This window comes from Phalacrocorax aristotelis, chromosome 13 (assembly GCF_949628215.1).
Source record: "Phalacrocorax aristotelis chromosome 13, bGulAri2.1, whole genome shotgun sequence".
Taxonomy (NCBI): domain Eukaryota; kingdom Metazoa; phylum Chordata; class Aves; order Suliformes; family Phalacrocoracidae; genus Phalacrocorax; species Phalacrocorax aristotelis.
In genome coordinates, this window is record NC_134288.1 from 12,579,943 (window position 1) to 12,599,272 (window position 19,330).

Sequence of the window (19,330 nt, forward strand, 5' to 3'; positions counted from 1 at the left end):
CCACTCCCCAGAAAGTCCGCAATATGACCTTACAAGCATTAAGTCCCTGACTCTCCCTGGAACACCTTCCTGCTCCAAAGAGTCTCCTGAGGTCCCTTTTCCTTCCCTTCATCAGTTGCTTTGTTCTTATCACATATAAGATTCTGGATTAGAGCAGACGCTGTTCTTCCTGATGTTCAAGATGCTGCTGTCATGCATCAAGGAATCAGTTTCATTTCTTAGCCACTGAATGGTTACAGATCTTTTTATTTTTTAAGGTCTTGCTCCTTTTCTTTGTTTTGTTTTGTTTTAATTTTTATTTTTAACCTTCCAGCTCAAAGGGAAGTGGAAGCTGAGTGATACCACTTATTGCTTCAAAACAAAAGCTACAGTATTTCTGATATCAAGGCTGTAATGTTTGCTGAGGTTCAAAGGAACCCATTCAAACATCATTGTTTGTTACCGTTAAGAGGTGGCAGCCACATCTTAAATAACCAGCCTTTTCATGCAAGGGAGTAGGCATTGGTGATTGAGACGTACTAAATCCAGCAGTGTGGGCTGGACTTCAGTTACTTTCTGGTCAGTTTGGGCAGCCCCGTTCTTGTAGCTGAGCTTTGGCCCCAGTGAGCCCCCAGGGGATGATTTGACCTTTAGTATGAATTTAGATCAGTGCTGTGACTTTTCTAAATCATGCCTGCCAGAGGTCTCTGGGTCACAGTGCTCTATCGTCAGAGTACTTCCAGCTCCCAGCGCACTCCAGGCTGTGTGGGAGAAGGGATGTAATTATTGATATTAATTTCAAACAAAGCTGGATGTAAACTGGGTGAAAAAAATTACAATCCTCTTGGGGTGTGTGCTTGTTATTTGTGACTGCTATGTATTTAGAGATGCTTCTGCTGATATAGATGGCACCATCTAAATTACTGGTGTAGGACAGCTTTGCACATGTCCCAGACTGTAATGTTTCTGCCACCATATAAATGGTTAAAGTAGAAAAGCTGTTCTCTTTGCTTAGATAAACAGGGTCCCTGTGTGAATAGTTTGCAGCCCCCGGTCATAATCTCTTTCTGATCTCTGGTTATAAAAATGATAAATGGAATGTAAACTCCATAAAGATTAGTAATCACTGAGAGAGTAGAAAAAATATTGGGAAGAGTTGTAAGGTTTTTCTGCATTCCTGAGGAATTCTGCAGGGATTCCTTTTCTTTGGTGGAGCTTGTGCTATTCCCCAGCTCATCTCCTTTCAAACTTGCTGTCTGGAGAGAGTGGAGATGTTCATGGAGGATTTTCAACTATTTTTAAAGAATTCTGGCATGGACTCACTGTGACCTTGTGTAAATGACATAACTGTTGTTTGCCTTAATTTCTGCAGTTGTAAAGCAGAGTAACAGGATGTATGTACTTGTCAAAGAATTTGGGGATTTACTGCTGGCTCAGATGGTGCTGTGATGTTCTCAGGGAGGGAGTCTGACAGTGAAGCGTCGATGTTATATGGCAGAACAGCAACCCTCTGTCATTCTACACATTTCAGCATATTCATGTGGGATCCTATTCTTCTAATATTTTGCATGCAGGGCAGCACTTCTGAACACAGCTATTGATCTTGAGTGTCTGGTGTAGTGTGTCTGATTTTCAGAAGTTCATAGAACCATTTTACAGTGTACAAATTTGGATTGCAAGTCACGTATCTCTCAAAAAAAGTCTTGCTCCTTTAGTACACCTTGTGAACTACTCTGGGGTTAAAAAGTGTGAAGGTGGATCTTCCCAAAAACTGAATATTTGGGAACTGGGTTATGACAGCTGCAGCCTTTGAGAAAAATCAAGCCCATTGCACATATGGGGGATTTGCTGTATTTGAGATAACTTTTTTGCTAACTGCTGATAGTCATGTAATTTGGAGGAGAGGAAACTGCATTCAAATTAGTCTTTACCCACACCTGTGAGTTAGGATATTGTTGGTCTTGAGATCCACCTGTAATAGTGTATTCAGAGGTTCATGATAGATTGGAGGAGGTTAATGATTGATTGCTAATGCACAGCAGGCGGTAAAACAGAAGAGCTAAACTTCTGGCTGGCTCCTGCTTCCTGCTCCCTGGGTGTAAACCGCTGAGCTCGATGGGGGTCCTGGGCGAATCGCCAGCAGCCGTTCACCAAGCTTGTCATTTCACAGAGCTCTGCTTTGGGGAGGCTTTGGATGCAGTTCAACATGAGAGATGTTCCCATCCTCTGGGATGGGATGGGGCGGGGGGGCGAAGGTCCAGCTGGTGCAGGCGGTTCGGTGGGGCAGGGAACAAACTCATGGAGCGATTGTGGTGTGGTTAAACCACCGATGCAGAAGCTGTGCCCGGGCTGTAAACTGAGGGTTTTGGGGGAAACGAGGAGGTTGTTTCACCTACACTTATGCAGGGTTTTCCTATGTACCTCCCACCCTCTGCAGGGCCTTTGGACTGTGTTCAGAGCAGCTGTGTCAGGTTGAACAATATGCTCCAGGGACAAAGTTGGGCTTTCATTTAGTAGGAAGGTGTTTGTGGTATGTTGCCAAGATGGTGTTTTATTGCAAATTACCAGCACAAGCTGCATTGGAGACCACCCAGATCTCTCCCTGAGAACATGGCTGTGTTGCAAAACTCCTGCCAGGAGATCCCATTGCCATCTTGTCCCCGCAGTGGGTACAAGCTGCCTGTCCCCTGCTGATGCCACATGCTGTTATGTGAGTCTTCTTTTTCAGTTATCCTAGGAGAGTGTTTTACCTCCGTGTCTAGCATCTTGTCTGCTGCGTCCGCAGTGCTATTGTATCTGTCTTACAGCTGGGAAACTGGGATGTGGGCAAGCAATTCTTCCAAGACCATGTAGGAAGCTCATGAAAATCAAGGACTCAATCCAGCACCCAGAGAAGCAGTTCAAATATTTTTGTTTTTATTCTTTTGCTGCTGATTACTGCAGCTGATTTATCTTTCCTGACTAACTCTGCTATCCCTATAGCAAATCTGGATCTGGCTGGAGACTACTTCAGCAAAACATTTGGGATTTTCCCCTAACGAGATCTGTGAGGCTAGCTGAAACAGCACAACTTATGCGTGCTCCAAGAATTAAAAACTCTGCTATAAGTGCATTGACCTGTCTTCCTTTCCCGCGAAATGGTTGGATCACTTTCAGTTCTGGCCTAGTGACATTCCACTTTGCTATACATCATTGCTCTTAATATTAGAAATTGCTGTCTTAAAACAGCAAGAGCTGGATGTCCCTTTCAACAACCTCTAGTGCTTACCTGTGTTAACAGTCTCATACAGAAATAGTTGTGCTTCCAGATGTCTGACTTGTACAGTCTCACAGGGAGGGCTATTTCTTAAATGGCTTAAGATAGCTTAAAAAAATAAACTGTAAAAAAAATTGTTTACACCCCTTTTTATACTTGGGTCAGTTCCCTATTCTGGATCACAGCCTGGTTCCACAAACCGTCTGTTGGCACAACCAGAAGGGGAAGAGGGCAGAAACAGATGGGGTTAATACTGCTGCCAAAGACAACATGTGGTCAAACCACGGCCTCGGTCCCTCCTGTGTGGGTAGCAGGTCTCCTCCGTTCTCTTCAGCCCTAAACACTTATCAACAAATAGCAAAAGAGAATCTGACGCTTCCTCTCCCAAAGCCAGTGAGTGCCTGTAATAATAAGGATTTGATAAACATCCCAAAGCACTTAATCTGCTTTTTCAGTGAGCTGCAGGCCAGGGGACAGCCAGAGAGACATTAAACAGCAAAAGCAGACTAGATTGTAGTTAACTTTAAAACTTTGTGAAACTCGCGCTGCTATGTGTGGCAGGCTCACTTTGGAACAAAGTTGGGTTTAGTGCAAGTTCTAATCTTGGTATCAAGTCAAGGCTTGTCCAGAGAAAGTGCCTTTCTTAGCATGCAAATCACATACCCTCTTTATTACACTGTCTCTGCATCCCTCCCTCTAGAGCGGTTTACTAGAAGCAGGCAAGAACTAATTAAATTCCTTTTTTCATACCTCATGCTTGAAGTGCAGAGCTCAAGGCAAGAATGCCAATGGGCACACGCCCATACCCTCTCTGTTTCCAGAACGAGCGTGGCATGCCTGACCTTCACCTCATTAGGGAAGGAATAAATCCCCTAGCATGAAGATGAGGATGTCAGGCACTATATGCATAAATCACATAAGGAGGTTCCAAACGGCTTTCATCTTGGGAGTCCTTAAAAGTTCAGAGCTATGGATCAGTCCAAAGTGGATACCTTTCAGCAGTAATTCCACATCTGAAGCTCTTTAATAATATGGCTCCTTTAAATAAAATTCTAAAAGCTCGGGCCAGCTGAAATGGCAGTATACAATCACGTTAACGACTTTAATTACTATAAAATTACCAGACAGTGTATTTGTAATTTTAATCTCCTAATCTGCAAAGTACCTTTTTCGCTTTAGTGTTCCTGAAGAAAGTAAAACAGCTTTTGGTTTCCCTGCCAGTTTTTCAATGATCTTTGAAAACTGAGGAGAAGACTCCCACAAATAGCCCAGCTGTGGTTATGAGGTTTCTTTTTTCTTTATTTAACATATTATCCTTGATATTAATGCAAAGTATTTAAAAGCAGTAACAGGATCTATCCCAGCAAAGCAGCCATTCTGAGTTTAAGAAGATTTCTTTGGTTGCCTGGATGACTGTGCAAAAGCTATGTACAATACAAACCTTCCTTAAAGTGCTGAGGAAGTTGGAGGTTATTGCAAGGGAGGAAAATCTCATGCTGAAAACCAGTAGTCAAAGAATGAACCCAGGACTACGGACTGTTATGTTTCCAGCTACCTCATTTGAAGTGTTATGGCTGGAAAACCGCACTCAGAATTTTGCGCTGAAGGATCCCAAAGTGTTTCCCCTTGCATACAAACAAGGGTTTCTGACCTCCAGGGATGCAGCCATTTCACACACCAGCTTGTCCTCTGGGATGAACCAAAATTCTCCAGCTTAGCAGAGTAGTTTGTAGAGAGGCTGCTGTAGCATCGTGCTGCAACTTCCTGAGCTCATAGCCTTAGAGAATCCCTTGGGCTGCCTGGTGTACAAGAGCTGGAGATGGCTTTTCCATTCACCAGCCCCTGGAGCTGAGTTCAGGGACCGTTTGGTTTCTCAATTGTGCAAATCCTGACAAACCTGCCGGGTTTTGTGCTTGCTGTTTAATCTCCTGGAAGGCAAACTGGAGAGGCTGTGCAGAATGTGAGGGATTTTCACTGAAGTTTATTGGACCTACAAAATCAAGCAGGGCTTAGCTGTTAAATCCATTTTTACAAACTTAAAAATGCACCTACCTTTGATGGTTGAGTATCTCACAGCTTTTATTCTCATCATACCCCATGGCTGCTACTTCTTTTCATTTTGAGTTAATGAAAAAAAAATTAAGTGATGTGTCCGATGTCACGCAGGAAACTAGCAGAGAGAGGATTTCACCTTCAGCCATGGCCTAGGCTCTTAGCTGTGGCACCATCTTTCTCTGTGATGTTAGAAACAGGCTCATAGTTCTATTTTGGAGAAAGCACCTATTTTCCTATTTGCTGTCTTTTCCTACTGGGGGCAATTATTTTTTAAGCGCAAAATAGCTAGCTGTTCCTATTAAGCTACTGTAGGAATAATCTGCATGGAAAAAACTCAGATGCTTTCCCAAATAGGAAGTAATTTAGATTTCAGATTAATGCCTGTGACAATGGAAATATGTAAAATCTTTTCCTGATATGGAGCCCAGACCATGGCTGGTTCTTATCTATGGTGGACACAGGTGTGAAAACTCACTTGTGCTGCATGCAAGGGACAAACACTAATGAAAGCCATAAATATCCCCATTGCTGCAGCACACCCAGGCTGCGTGTGCAATTAGAGGGTGAGTCGGCTGGTACTGGTGAATACCTTAAGAGTGGGCAGTTATAGGTTTTCCTGTATCCCCTAAAAATTGACTCTTAAAAGATGGTTTGTATGCAGCTTAGTGCAGCACAAAACCAAACCGTGAGACCCTAGTGCCAGGAGAGATTGTGCTGCTATTTTTTTTTTTCCTTATTGTTAAGGAAGCCTTTTTTCAGGAACAGGCTATGTTATGAGTCCAGGGCAGGCACCAGGAAGTTCGTGTGCCCCATGCAGTGCAGCTGTCCTAGTTTTTACCAGCTGGTCAGGCAATATTGCAGCCCGAAAGGAGCTCTGCCCTGCAGCAGCTGTTCCGTTAGCAAATCTGGTGCCACTTGTTTCAGAGCTAAGCCAGGTACATCTGCAGGAACCACAGCTGCAGACCTGCAGCAGCCCTTGGTTGTGCACCTTAAGCTGTAGGGAGGAGATCCAAAACTTCTGTGACCTTTTGCTTTCACCAGGAAAGCCAGGCCTTAGCTGGCTGAGACTATCCCCTGCAGAGGCTACGGTGATGGCTCATGGAGATGAAAGCCCGCAGGCCGTTGTGGAGAATCAAGTGATCGATCCTGTAGCCACAATAAGATATAGCTCAGTGGTCACCCAAACCTTCTCTTCTCTGATATTGCAATTCTGTCTCTGATATTGCAATTGCCCTCTCTCACATCTAAAGCAGGAGTCTTGGGAGCTTGGTGTGCTGGACAGAAATAGGGGGGTCTGAGTTCTGAGTTTATCTTGTCAAAGGAAATTATTTTTTTTATTTCCAAAAAGTAATCTATTAAAACTCTTGATCTTGCAAGTCTTCCTCCCTCTCTTGCAGGCACTCTGTTCCGATCCCACTCAGGGAAATTAATCATATTCCTAGAAATAAGAGTGAGAAGCAGGGAGGATCAGGACACCGAGTTGTTCTCTCTGGGACCTATAAATCCTCAGTCCTGGCAGTGAAAGGAACATTACAAAAGGAAAATTAAGGGTTGGGTGGACAGCTGGGATGGAGGGAGCCAGCACAAGGAGTGAGCCCAAGTTTGGAGCAATGATAGTACTCTGCTGCTGTCAGCTGCCTCTTACAAAGGAACCCCTTGAGTTTCCACTGCTGTCACAGTCCTGTGGGTGGGATGGTGCCAGCCTCCCTGGGGACAGCAGGACTGCAGTCTAGGGCTTTGTTTTTTCAGGCCCCTGCTCAAGCAGAAGAAAAGCTGTCTTCTGTGCAAGCCTTAAGCTGTGCATGGTCAAGGGCATGTACCTGAGCAATTCAGATTCCACCCAGAGAAGGGGAACAGTGTGCATGCAGTGCCGGGGAGCTTGTGGGGAGGGGAGTGATGGGGGGAGAAGGCTTGTTCAGGACAGGTGAAAATCTCTGTCATGCCTTTCCCTGTGTCCCATGGTTCTGCTGGTTTTTCTCTCACACCAACAGTTTTAGGTTGCTGAAAATTGTGATCTGGACTTTGCGGCAGAGGGGCTGGCGAGGCCTGTACAGGGAGTGCTTCTTGCTTTGCGTTGCATGAAGGCCCTCCACATTCCCCATGTGTTACGCTCACTGATAAGGTTAACAGGATAAAGAAAATGTTACCAAATGCATTTTAACAGATGACTACAGTTTGCACTCAGCTGTTAGGCTGCTGTTTTTTCTGTCTTAGGAGACACAGAATGGGAAATCCTAGCTTGAATTAGCAAGAGGGGCAAGATGAAAGTGAGGACCTAATGACTGCAGAGCGAAGCTCCGCAAATTTCTCTTGCACTTGGTCAAACTACAAAATAATCAGATTAAGCCATAACTGTATAAATGGGGCTTGAGTGTGTTTGCTCTGCTGACTTGGTCATGCATTCAGGACATTCAGAGTGGTGTAACTACAGCCCAGGAGGTATTAGTCACGCTGGGAGAACTTCAGTGAATATAAGAGGCCTTCATCTGGGCAGTTACCAAGGCAACTCTTGCTAATATTTCATTACAATGCTTTTGCCCTCTGCAAGTCCCATGGATTAGGACTGGGACTCTCAGAAAGAAGAGTTTATTGTCAATATTGTGTTTGGATTGAGTGTATCCCAGAGCAAAAAAAAAAAAAAAAAAGAGTAAAGCATTCCCTATATTCCCTATAGGCAGAGCCCGCAATGCACAGCTGGAGCTAAACTGTCTGTCATCCAGCACTGCCTCGTGCCCTGTGGAGAGTGTCGGGTAGTAACTAATCTCTGTCTTTCCAGCTCTGAAATAAGTGGAAAATGCAGGTATTAACTCATCCTCATATGTGCTGAGATGGTGCTAAGACACCCTGCAGCAGTGCTGAGGCGGGTTCCATTCAGAGTGGCTGCAGCACAGCTCGCACCGGTACAGGCCGGTGCCCTCAGAAAGAGGGGCCAGCGTGCTCCAGATGGGCCAACTTCACACCGAGCTGCTGTGGTCGGTGTGTTTGCTGGAATCGCGTCCCGCGTGCCAGTGTGTGGGCGTACGGCAGGCAGAGGATGTTTGACCTTCCCCAGGCCTGGGGGCCGAGGCACTGCACACAAATGTCTGTTGACTTTTTTCTTTGCGTTGCAGCTTCTGCCCCGGTATAGGATGGGGATTACTGGGCCGAGTTAGTGGTATCACATTTATGTCTCCTAATGTGCTTAAATCAAATCATGCAAACACAAGGGTGTTTAATGTCGATGGTACCTGATACCTTCCGTTTGGCTCCACTGATCTTTGCTACTCCAGAGGAATTATCCTCTCCCTCACCTTTTGTTGCCCATATCCTGTCTGAAGTGAGAAGAAAACACAAAACCTGTGTGTTGAAACTGGTTTTTGCCTTGACAGCTTGTACACAGAATGTTCTAGTAATGGTCTTAGTTTATAATTCTGACAAGTAACGCGCAAGTCACCTTCCTGGACGTGGGGAATGAGGTTATTTCCCACGTTCAAAAACTGCTTTGAAAGGGATGAGGGGAGAAATCCTTCATTTTTAACTTTTTTGTTTTTTCAAACTTTGCATCTAACCTCTTTACCAGCTGGCACTCTTTATAAGACCCACAGTTCTCATTTCATCTGGGAAAACATGTGCAGCACAATTAGAAAAGCTGCTGGAGAGCAGCAAAAACTGGAGCTTTATGGCAGGAATGTGTCTCTGCTGTTTTATTCAGTTTTGTGCATTTTTAAATACCAAGCTAATCTGCAGATCATAGAATCATAGAATGGCCTGAGTTGGAAGGGACCCACAAGGATCATCGAGACCAACTCCTGTCCCTGTTCAGGACAACCCCAAGATTGGAGGTAACAGGGAAACTCCAAATTTAAACGTTTGTTCTGCTAAGTCCAACAAGTCCGTTGGGTTGCTGGGTCTGCGCACCTTCCTCTAACTGTATTCCTCGTGACTGACACAAGAGCTGCTGCTGATTCCTTTGGGGAGCCACAGCCACTGTGTGTTGGACTGGACATCCCCTTCAGCTGGCAAAACACAAGTGAAAACCAGAGGACATCTGCTGGTGTGGGATATTTGTCAGGATGATCCTTCCTCTGGGGCCATCTTGGCACTTGTAACATTGCTGAGTTCTGTTGCTTGTTCCTAATTACACTTTTCATTAACTCTGTATTACTGCTCATTAAAGAAACAGTACTCAATAGGAAAATGCCAGTACTACTATCCTGTATGGCAGAGAAGATAGTGTCTCCATGAAGTCCATGTACCAGAAATTGATAGTGGAGGGGGTTAAGACATGATTTAGGTCTCATCAGTCCTGGGGAAATTCAGTCTATATGATATGATAGTGCAATTAGCCCTAACAGGAGCCATTTGTGTTCGTACCAGGTACTCCAGTGTGTGCTCCACCATTTTATGACTTCAGGTAAATCTAAGTTATAAGTAGAAAGATTTCCCCTGCAAAACCAGGAGAGTAGGTTTCCATCAATCTGATTATAGGAAAAATGTCTGACCTTAAAGTCCCTAAGCTTAAGTGACAAAAGTTACTGACAAAAGACCAGTTTGAAGGTAGAAGTTGTTTTCACAGTAGGAGCTCTGTGCTTGCCTGGGGGCAGGTATATCTGTAACAGCGCTGTGTCCCCTGCAGACAGCCGTCTTACCTACCAAAACCAGCACACAAGCTCAGTTTTGTGCTGGTTTAGTAGCGCTAATGAAATCAGAGCATTTCCCTGACCTAAGCAAACCCATAGCTTTCCAGCTGAACAGATGCACAGTTAGTGAAAGCAGAGTCACAGGGGCAGGGCAGGCAGAGGCAAACTGTGCTGTGGCCAGCTGGTGCCTTGCCTTTCTGATCTGGATGAGATCTTCCTTTTGCCATGTTAGCTACTAACTTTCTCCAGGACCTATTGTTTTCAGAGTTATTTTGACATTAGCAACAGCTCTCAAGAACAGCAAGGAGAAAAGGAACCCCTCGAATGGAAACCCAGTGGATGATTTAACCTGAGCAATCCTTATTGGCATGAATCATTCCTTCCCTTCCTTTAAAGAAATGTGTGTATTTGCATTAGAAGTGCTAACTGTTTTTTCTGAATTCCCTGAAGTTCCTTGCCACTAATAAGTTCCACCTAGATTTTTAAAAATAGGGAGTGCTGTGATGTTTGCAGAAGCCAGCAAGAGTCTGTCATGACCCCGTGCCTGAAGAATATTTGTGCACATAGCCACAGGGTAGAGAAACAAACCCTGGTGAAGTGATCTGTGGGAGAATGAATTTCCCGGTATTCAAAGACATTAAAATGACATAGTAGGAAAAATCCTATCCTCTGAGTCAGGTTTGAGTCAGTCTCCCATTTGCAGTGCTGGATGTGTCCCACCTTTCAGACGAGAAGTGAAAGCATGCTCTGTCTCTAGCTTGCCCCCACTGCTCTTTCACACTCGAGCGGGTGCATTAACTCCCATCATTGCACTGGTTTTCATCCTGAGCGCGTTCGCTCATCCCCCTGCTTCCTCTGTGGCTTCAACTCGACACAGCAGTCTTCCTTCTCCCGCAGTGCTAAACAGCTACCATGTCTCACCCTAGAAGTAGCTGCACTTTTCTGGTGGGTGAACTGATCTCTGTTGACATGTCAGCTCGTTAAATCTGCAGGGCCCTTCTGGCTGAAGGGAGAGCTCTGTGGCATGAATTTAAAGCATGATTTAGTTATTAACATAAAAGCAGCTGTGTTCCTGTTTGATTTGCGCAAAGAAAAGGCACGTAACTAATGATGACCGGGCCTGAAGCACGCCTAAGATACAGAACATATGCATGTTTTCAGTGTGCCCCAGAATAATACGGAGTTTAGGCTTTAAAAGAAAGTATTTGGGTCCTTGCCAGGTAGACAGACAGTATGAATGAAACACCTGTTCTGGCTTTGGGAGGGTTTTGGAACCATTTGATTACAGGGAAGGTACAGGCTGACCTTAAAGTGAATTGAATTTTCTGGTGTAGAGTAACATGTCCTGCTACATTATGAAACTTCTTGATCTCTTCCTGAAAATGTCCACAGCAGACAAAACACAGATGCATGCCTGCTTTTGTTTTTAACTAAAAGGTGCTGCCCAGGCATGGCAAATTGACCAGCTGTGTATCAAAACAGTCTTTTTCAAATTTGAATAACTATTAAAGGGGAAGCACTGTAAAGGAAGCGAAGATAAAAGACACATTGAAGTAATTTTACAGAGGGAGGAAAAGTAACTGTTAATTCCAGATGTGCCCTGATTCAGCTCTTGCTAATGCTCATTTGGCGCTTGCCAGTTGTAGGGGTTTGCAATTTCACATAACGTAATTCAATTCCGAAAAGATACAAAGGATGCTGTCTTTCCTAGAGTTGCTGCCTGTTGCGTCACCTTATCAGTCTGGTCTGGTTTGTCCAGTTTTAACTATTTCTGTTAAGATTGCAAAACCAGCATCAGGAATATTTTCATAAAAGCAGAGCTCTGCTGGGTATAACACTGTGGGGTAGAAGTTTATGGCTGGTAGTAGATAGCACATGAGGCAGTGTGGTGGGTCCCATCATCCCATCTGGCCTTTGGCTTTATGTGCCTGAGAATAGAACCGGTCTGAGAAAGCGAGGCAGACCCTGGTCAAATTCCTCATGCCTTCAACAAAACTCTTCAGTCATTTCCCACTGTAGATTCAAACTGTGCCTTAGCTCCTCTGTGCAGGAGGGTTGAAAAAGCTGTAATTGAGCTGCCAGTTTGAAGAACAAACAGGGGAAATGTACTTGGGGTCTCTGTGGGCTGTTTGCAGAACTGTCTGTATGTGCACGTCTGCGGGGGTCTGTGTGAGCAGGCGGGGAACCCCTTTCCGTGCCTCTGGGAACTCAGCAAACTCAATGCAAGCCTCGCTTGAAACCTGCTTATGTCTTTTTTTAAAAAAATTTTCACAGTCTTCTCGGGTACAGCCTGTGAGGCTTGTAAAATTATAAAGCTGGAGATGTGCTTGAAGGATATTGATAGCTCTTTTGGCTTGTGTTGGTTCAAATCCAGCTCACGTGGAATTAGTTCTTAGCTTCTAGTAGCTGTTCTTGACACACTCGTGTCAAGACACGACGTGCTTATGAAAATGGTGATCTTGGTATAATGTTCTTAGGTCACCACAGAGCAAAGCTCAGGAAACACATTCCTTCACACTGCTTGCAGTGGGGTAGTAGAAAAGTAATTAAATCTTCCGTAAGATAACATGTTCCTGACCCTATACACTACATGGTACAGGAACCATATGCTCACCTATTTCTCTTGGCTCAGGCACTGCTTTTGCTGACGGCTCTGACTGTGGTTGTACCTTGCTAGGAAATACTGCATGTGAAGGCAGTAGTTCTTTTTCCACTGGCCATATGTTTGTTTTCCCAGAGTGAGGAGCGCTTCTTTCATTTCTCTCTATATTAGACAATACAAAACCACAGACTTCATTCACAGCAAGCAGAATGTGTTTTCTTTGCCACTGAATTACTCAACAGGCCTTGCTTCTCTGTGTGGGACGCTTCCCTGCACTTCTGCAGTAGGTTAAAAGGGTCTGTGTAGATAGGAAAACTCTTGCCTGTGATTTGCTGAATTTTTGTTCAGATTTAGGAACCGGGTTCCCTTGTTAAGGTAAGCTGTTGGGAGCCCGAACATTGAATTTGTTCTCAGATCTCTTTTAAGCTCTTCCTGTCTCTCCACACTCCCCAGACCCTGCTGTCGTTCTACAGCTTCCTTGAAGAAAAAGCTTGTCGTTTCTGATGGCAGTTTCTGGCAAGCTCCCAATGGCAAAAGTAAAAACTTCAGTGGAACTCAGATGCCTTTAACAGTTGTAGATGGATAGCAGCATGGCTGAAGTGTGTTGCTACATGTGGTTTCAGAGAAGATTGGAGTAAGATTGCTACAGGCTGGATTTTTTTTCCCCAGTTCTTCTGCATTCCCTGGTAGTGGATTGGTTTTAAATGGAAAAGTCACTTCTGCTTCAACACCTCCCATCTGAGAGCATGTCACTATGACCAGTAGCTTTGTGAAGCCAAGCCAAGAAGCACCATTGCTAGGCTCAAGAAACTAGTAAACTTCCAAGAGGGATCAGAGCAGATAATAACATGAGTGCTAACTGTCCAGGGCTGTTGAAGTTAATGCTTAGAAAATCTTCTTAAATGGGAGAAAGGCTTCAGTATTCAAGCTAAATTCTAGCTGTTACAGATCAGGGGACACCTCTTCTGGGAGCAGAGTATTCCTTGCCCACCCATGGGGGGTTTCATGTGGAATGTTTGCTGCTGGTGACTCTCAGAGGAGATGTTGGACCAGATGGGACTTGTGTCCAGTCCAGATTAGCAAATATGTCATGTTTTCCTGAGTGTGTCTGACCAGAGATGGCATCAGGATAGGAGCTCAAGCTGTTAACCTCAACTTTTTGGTTAACCTCTAAATCGGATGTTCAGCTATGTTATAAACCCGTGGCCCCTTTCTTTCTGCGCTGGAAAAAAAAACCACCTCAGAATCCTCTTTCTTTAACCCATTTCCATTGCTTCTTGGAAAACTTCAGATCCCCTCAGTGTAGGTAGCCCAAGTACGTCTTCAGTCTTCAAACTGTTGTTGCAAAGTAGCTCTGCAGTTGACTAGAGGCTGGTCTGCCTGCAGAAGGGTCATTTTTTCTGCATGGTCCTCCTGAGTCTGTGCCGCAAAACCCACGTGCTAACTGTGATTTCACTCTGGATGGATTGTTCACTTTCAGTAATTGCATGTTGGAAGGTGATTAATTACGTGCCACAACGTTACCACTAGAGGGATTATGGATATTAGACAGGCCCAAGTGTTTTGCCTTGTAACTCTCTTGCAGGGGTGGGAGAAAGTTGTTTTTTCTAATCAGTGCCCTGCTTTCCTTGTTAACTCTTTTTACATATTCACAGGTGCCATGGGGTGTAAGTAGCTAATTAAATAGGGCATTTGATAAAGTTTAAGGAAGTTTTAATTCCTGTCCTGTGGAGTATTGGTCTCCCATACATAAACATGCTAGTTAACAATTACTGCAGAGCACAAGTATTTTCAAAGGTGACTATTCCACTTTCCCCAGAGCAAGCTACCCATTTTCAAGCACAGATTAAAGGGCATAGACTGCCTGTTCTCTTTATAGGAATTTGTTTTAAAAGGTTCTATTTAGCTTTTAAAGGATACATTCGTCTGCTGAGTGACAAGATCTTGCACGAAGTGGGAAAACCAGGGCAAAGGTCTCCAAAGAGATGGACAAGCAGGAAGGGGTTAAAAGCTGACTGAAAGCCCTTTAGGAAGCCTTTCTAACCCAACGGGCTTGGTGGCTGTGCTTCCTGTGCTTCAGTGCTTCCTCGCCATGTGGAACCAGGCTCCTCTCACCACCCTGCCTTCACAAGCCCTGCTGTCATGCTAATGCGATCTTGCACTGTGCGTAGTGCCAGGAGGGAAACAGCTGGCACTGGATGGCTCCCTGGCTCGTGATGGCATGTGTGGCTGCAGTCCTCCACCTCCTGATGTTTGAACCGACCAGCTTTCCCAAGCAGCACCTGGCCAAGGTCTGCAAGTATCCAACTGCCTGCAGCACAGGGCACTGCGGTGACCAGGGCTCCATACAGTAATCTTACAATATATCACCTCACGATAGACCACATAGAGTGCTTTGGATACAGTAAAATGGATCTTTCAAAGGCCCTTGAAAGCGATAAAATGAGTGTAATTGCATAGCCTGCCAGGTACATGCCATATGCAAATGCAGTCTGTGGAATTACGTATTTGAACCACATGCATCCCAACCTTTTTTTTTTTTTAAAAAAGAGCTTTTCGTATTTAAGACAGTAACTTTTCTGAGATGGCTGTTTCCTGCTAGGCTTTCCAGAAAGAGAAACAAAGAGGATGATGTGAGGCAATGAGCAAATGCCCAGCAGCAGCCTATGAAGACCTGGACACGCTTAAGAGCTTGTTTTGCTTCCTGTGGGTTTCAAATACCGTAGCAATCCGACTGTATGGGGTCCAGACCTGATCTCTGTTGGTCTACTCTCTGTCGTCTTAGTTTAAAGAAACAGTATCTGCCAGTTCAGGCACAACATCTTGTGTGTATTGTTCAATTCTTGGATTTAAAAAAGTCTGTGCTAGAAAATCAAAGTAGTGTTTTGATGAATTAGTTTATGTATTGTTATATAAAAATTCTCGTAATATGTTCAGCTTCTTATCTGTACAGTGTATTCCCCCCAGTAATATATAAAGACCTGAGAGCATGCGTGTCCTTGTAAGTCACACACACCACGGAGGGACTGCCCGTGGGTAGCGGAGGGATGGGGAGGAGGTTGCTGAGCTGCTTCTTTTCCCCCTTAGGTGGGAAGGCAGTGCCTTTCCCGGAAAGCCAGCCTTTCTGGGGCAAGTGGAAGCAAATTTTCACTGTCCGAGTTTAATGAGAACCAACAGCATACCCCGAGGAGAGCGGAACGGATTTTGTGGACCCTTTTACCGTTTTGTTAATTAGTAATAGGGTTTTTTCCTGGAGATAAAGCGGTCTGTCGGTTAATGGAGTTTAACGTACTAAAATACCAGCCAGCGCGACCGAGGCAGCGCAGCCCCGCAGATACAATAGGCACATTGTTTCCCTGAGGATCCCATCCCCGCTTTTATTTGGGGGGGGGGGGGGGGGGGGAATCACTTCACCCCACTTGCCCTCCCTTCCCGCAAGGCTGCGGCTGCCCGCGGGGCTGGGGGAGGGGGTCCCAGGGGGAGGTCCCTCTCTTTTTTTTTTGGGGGGGGGGGGTGGGGGGGTGGGGGTGGTGTGGGTGCAGAGGACCCCGGCGGCGGCGCTGAGCGAAAGGGTTAAGGGCGGCGGGGCCGCGCAGGGGGCGGGCGGCCCCTCCCCGCCGCCGGGGCAGAAGAAGCGGCTCGGCGGCGGCGCGGCCCCAGTGCCGAGGCGGCGGCACCGGGGAGGTGGCGGCCGCTGCCCGCCCCCGCCGCTCGGGAGCCTCGGTGGAGATGGCGAGGGCGGCGGAGCGCGGCGGTGCGCGGCTGGTGCCGCTGCTGGGGATACTGGTGGGGTTACTGGTGGTGCCCGCCGCCGCCCGGCCGCCCGCCTCCTTCCCCAGCGATGTGAACGGGCACAGCCTCCACCCGCCCTACTTCAACCTGGCCGAGGGCACCCGCATCTCCGCCACCGCCACCTGCGGCGAGGAGGCGGCGGGCGCCGGCAGCCGCCGCGCCGTGGAGGACCTCTACTGCAAGCTGGTCGGGGGGCCGGTGGCGGGGGGGGACCCCAACCAGACCATCCAGGTACGGCCGGCGGGGGGAGGGGGGGCACACACGGAGCCTTGTTGGGGGAGGGCAAAGCCTCCTCTCGGCCGGGGGGGGGCTGCCGAAAGGTCCGAGCCCCCCGCTTTGTGCTCCCCCGGCCACCGCTCCCTCGTCCCACCCCTGGTTTTCAGCCGTCGGTGCGAGGAGAGGCAAAGCTTGGCCTCGCCGGGGGCTGGGGGGGGCAAAGAGCGGGGTGGCTCGGGGATGGGTCTGCAAGCGGCGTGCGGAGCCCCACGGCCCCGCTGCCACGGGTGTTCTCCCACGCACCCCCTTTGCCTGGCCACTGCACCCGGCGGGGGTGCAGAGCCGGTGGGTTAGCGGTGGGGGGCTCTGGGAGGGGACAGAGGGCAGGCAGGGGTGGTCCCAGGGCACCTGCCTCTGCCCAGGCCTGTGGGCTGGAGCCGGGAGCCCACCTGAAGCCCCCCGGAGCAGTGGGGTGAGGAGACACACGTGCTCTTTCTCTCCCAGCCTTGCCTGAAGCTGCACACGTGAAACACAGCTTGCTGGGTTCCCATGGCATTATTTTTAAAGTTGTCGGGTCTTTATGTTGGCAAAATCTTGGGCAAACGAGCTCTTAAATTCCTCTGCCAGTCAGAGAATCAACGTATGATAAACACGGTAATATTTACCTTTATGGGTCTTAACTCTGTGTTCAGTGGGGCATTAGGATGAGCAAAAGAGAAAGTTAAGAGGGTGAATTTTACAAGCGAATATCAGGTGACTTATCTCAGGGATCCCATTTTAAGTGGACCAGAAGGAACTTGGAGCAGGAATGTAGGTGGTAAAAACTGGTGTGCAGTGTAACAGCTACGGCTCTCTTGAAAAGAGGAAAGAACAGTTGTAAACGGGCTTGTAAAACACTAGTTTTAGTTGCAGGAACTCCAGACCCACTGCCCCCCCCTCAGGGCAGCCCAAGCTGGGAAGAGCAGCTCTCATTTGAAATGCTTTGCAGCCTGAAGCCTGCCATGGAGCTGCCAGCTGCTGCTCGCCAGCATTTTCTGCTCGTTGCTTATGAGGTTCACGGTGCCAGTTCACCTGTTGCAATGCAGCAGTAGGGTTGTCTGTGTTGTACGTAACAGTAAGGAAGAGTAAGGGAGAACTCAGTTTCTCGGGTTGAGCCTTTCTTGGCCTTTTAGTAGGGGTGGCTTTGTTATAACATTTTTCTCATTCTGGCCGCATTCTCCTGAGTTAGTGCTGTATTAGGAATTTTCTGGCTATTGTGTGGTTATGACACGGGATTTTGCTGTGTTTGTAGTAGAAATTGCTGAAGATGCTACTGGGTGGCAAAAAGCTGATGTCCTCCTCTGAGTTTTGCCACCTTTTAAAGTGATCTGTTTCACTTTGCTGAACTGTAAAATAATGTAACTTGAAGGTGCTTTGCTTTAAGTACTAGTAGCAGGAGACTTAGAGGGACCTAGATGTAGTAATTGTGCCTACAGTGAGGCAAAGGTAGAGAGGTAGCTGCTACTACATGCAGTTGCAAACAGATGTGAATGATCTGCCAAGCAAAACTGGGAGGATAAGACTGCTGGCAAATGTGGGTATGCATTTATTGCTCTACTTCTGTCTACCTGTTCAGCATGACACACTGCACTAATGATGCTGGTGACTAAAATAAACCCTTCAGGCTGCACAAGTTCGGGGGCAGTTATCACTCATCCTTCAAGCGTAGGCCTTTCCTGGTGCCGCAGGGTGTGCGCATCCTCCTGGCTTCCCCTTGCTGCCACACAGGGCTCCTCAGCTGCGGATTTCTGCAGTGCCTCCCCCTTCCCTGTCCCCTCTGCAGCTCTGGCACAGCGTCGCTTTGATCTGAGCGCCTCTTCCCAAGCCAGTGGTACTGGCTCAGTCTGAAAGCTTTAGCAAAATCCTTTTGTAGTGGCTCCTTTCCATGACCACAGGCAGCACCTAAGAGGGAGGGGAGGAAACAGGAGGCATCAGAGCAGAGGTCAGAGTTCCCAATTCATCCCCTTTAGGGGTTTTGGTACCACCCGGTGACTAAAGCAATGAGGGAGTTGGGAGGGAAGTGCTCAATTTGAGCAGACTGAAATGGCAATAATGAACTCCCCGTGCATGTCCTGGCTGCCTGCGTGTCCTGCCAGACCAAGTCCCTTCCCTTCTCCGTTCGCCTGTTCGGTGCTGCTCATGCACGGTGTGGCTGTGGTGTGAAGGGGGTTTTGGTCAGGAATTCTGGAAGAATGCATCTGGGGACCGATGCTCTGAGAGATGTCCATGTGCTGTGGTGGTGAAGGAATGTTTGCTTGAATGAAGACCTAGCGTAAACATTAATACAATCATCTATCAATGGGTTCAGTCAGTTCTGTTTTCTGCTTGTTTTTATTTGACACTGTGGAAGACTTTCAGGGGAGAGACTTCACTGACTTTAAAACACAGTCGTCTTAAAAATGCTGATAATTGTTAAGCTTTCTGAAATAATGCTGCCCTGAAGACGCTTGCAGTGTTTTTGGCACAGCTTGTGGGAAGACTCTAAACCCTTTCAAGGACTTTCCTTTGCTTTATTCAGGGCTTCTTTGGCAGAAGACAGTATTTCTAACTGTGGGGGGCTTTTCAGTCTGCGAGGATGTGATGCACGGCGATGCTGAGGTGTGCTGAAAGGGACTCGCCACGGAGGTTTGCTTCCCTTGTCCTGCTTGCTAATCAGCATGGGCAATCCTACCTTGAGGATAATGTCTTGAACATGAGGCAAAAGAGATATTTTAGGTTTATTTTTCTGATCAAGCTTTACTGAAGATGCTTGTAGCTATTTGTCTTCCAAGA

At 46.8% G+C, this 19,330-nt stretch overlaps 1 protein-coding gene across 2 annotated transcripts in view; it reads left to right on the top strand.

The window, feature by feature from the left end:
- Nucleotides 1-16,158: 16,158 nt before the first annotated feature.
- The window catches only part of LAMA5 (laminin subunit alpha 5), a 95,970-nt gene continuing 92,798 nt past the window's right edge, over nt 16,159-19,330 (top strand). For both annotated transcript variants that reach the window (XM_075108726.1, XM_075108727.1), the window contains exon 1: nt 16,159-16,534. In XM_075108726.1, coding sequence (XP_074964827.1) covers nt 16,241-16,534 — 294 coding nt within the window. In that variant the 5' untranslated portion in view covers nt 16,159-16,240. The remainder of the gene's footprint in view (nt 16,535-19,330) is intronic.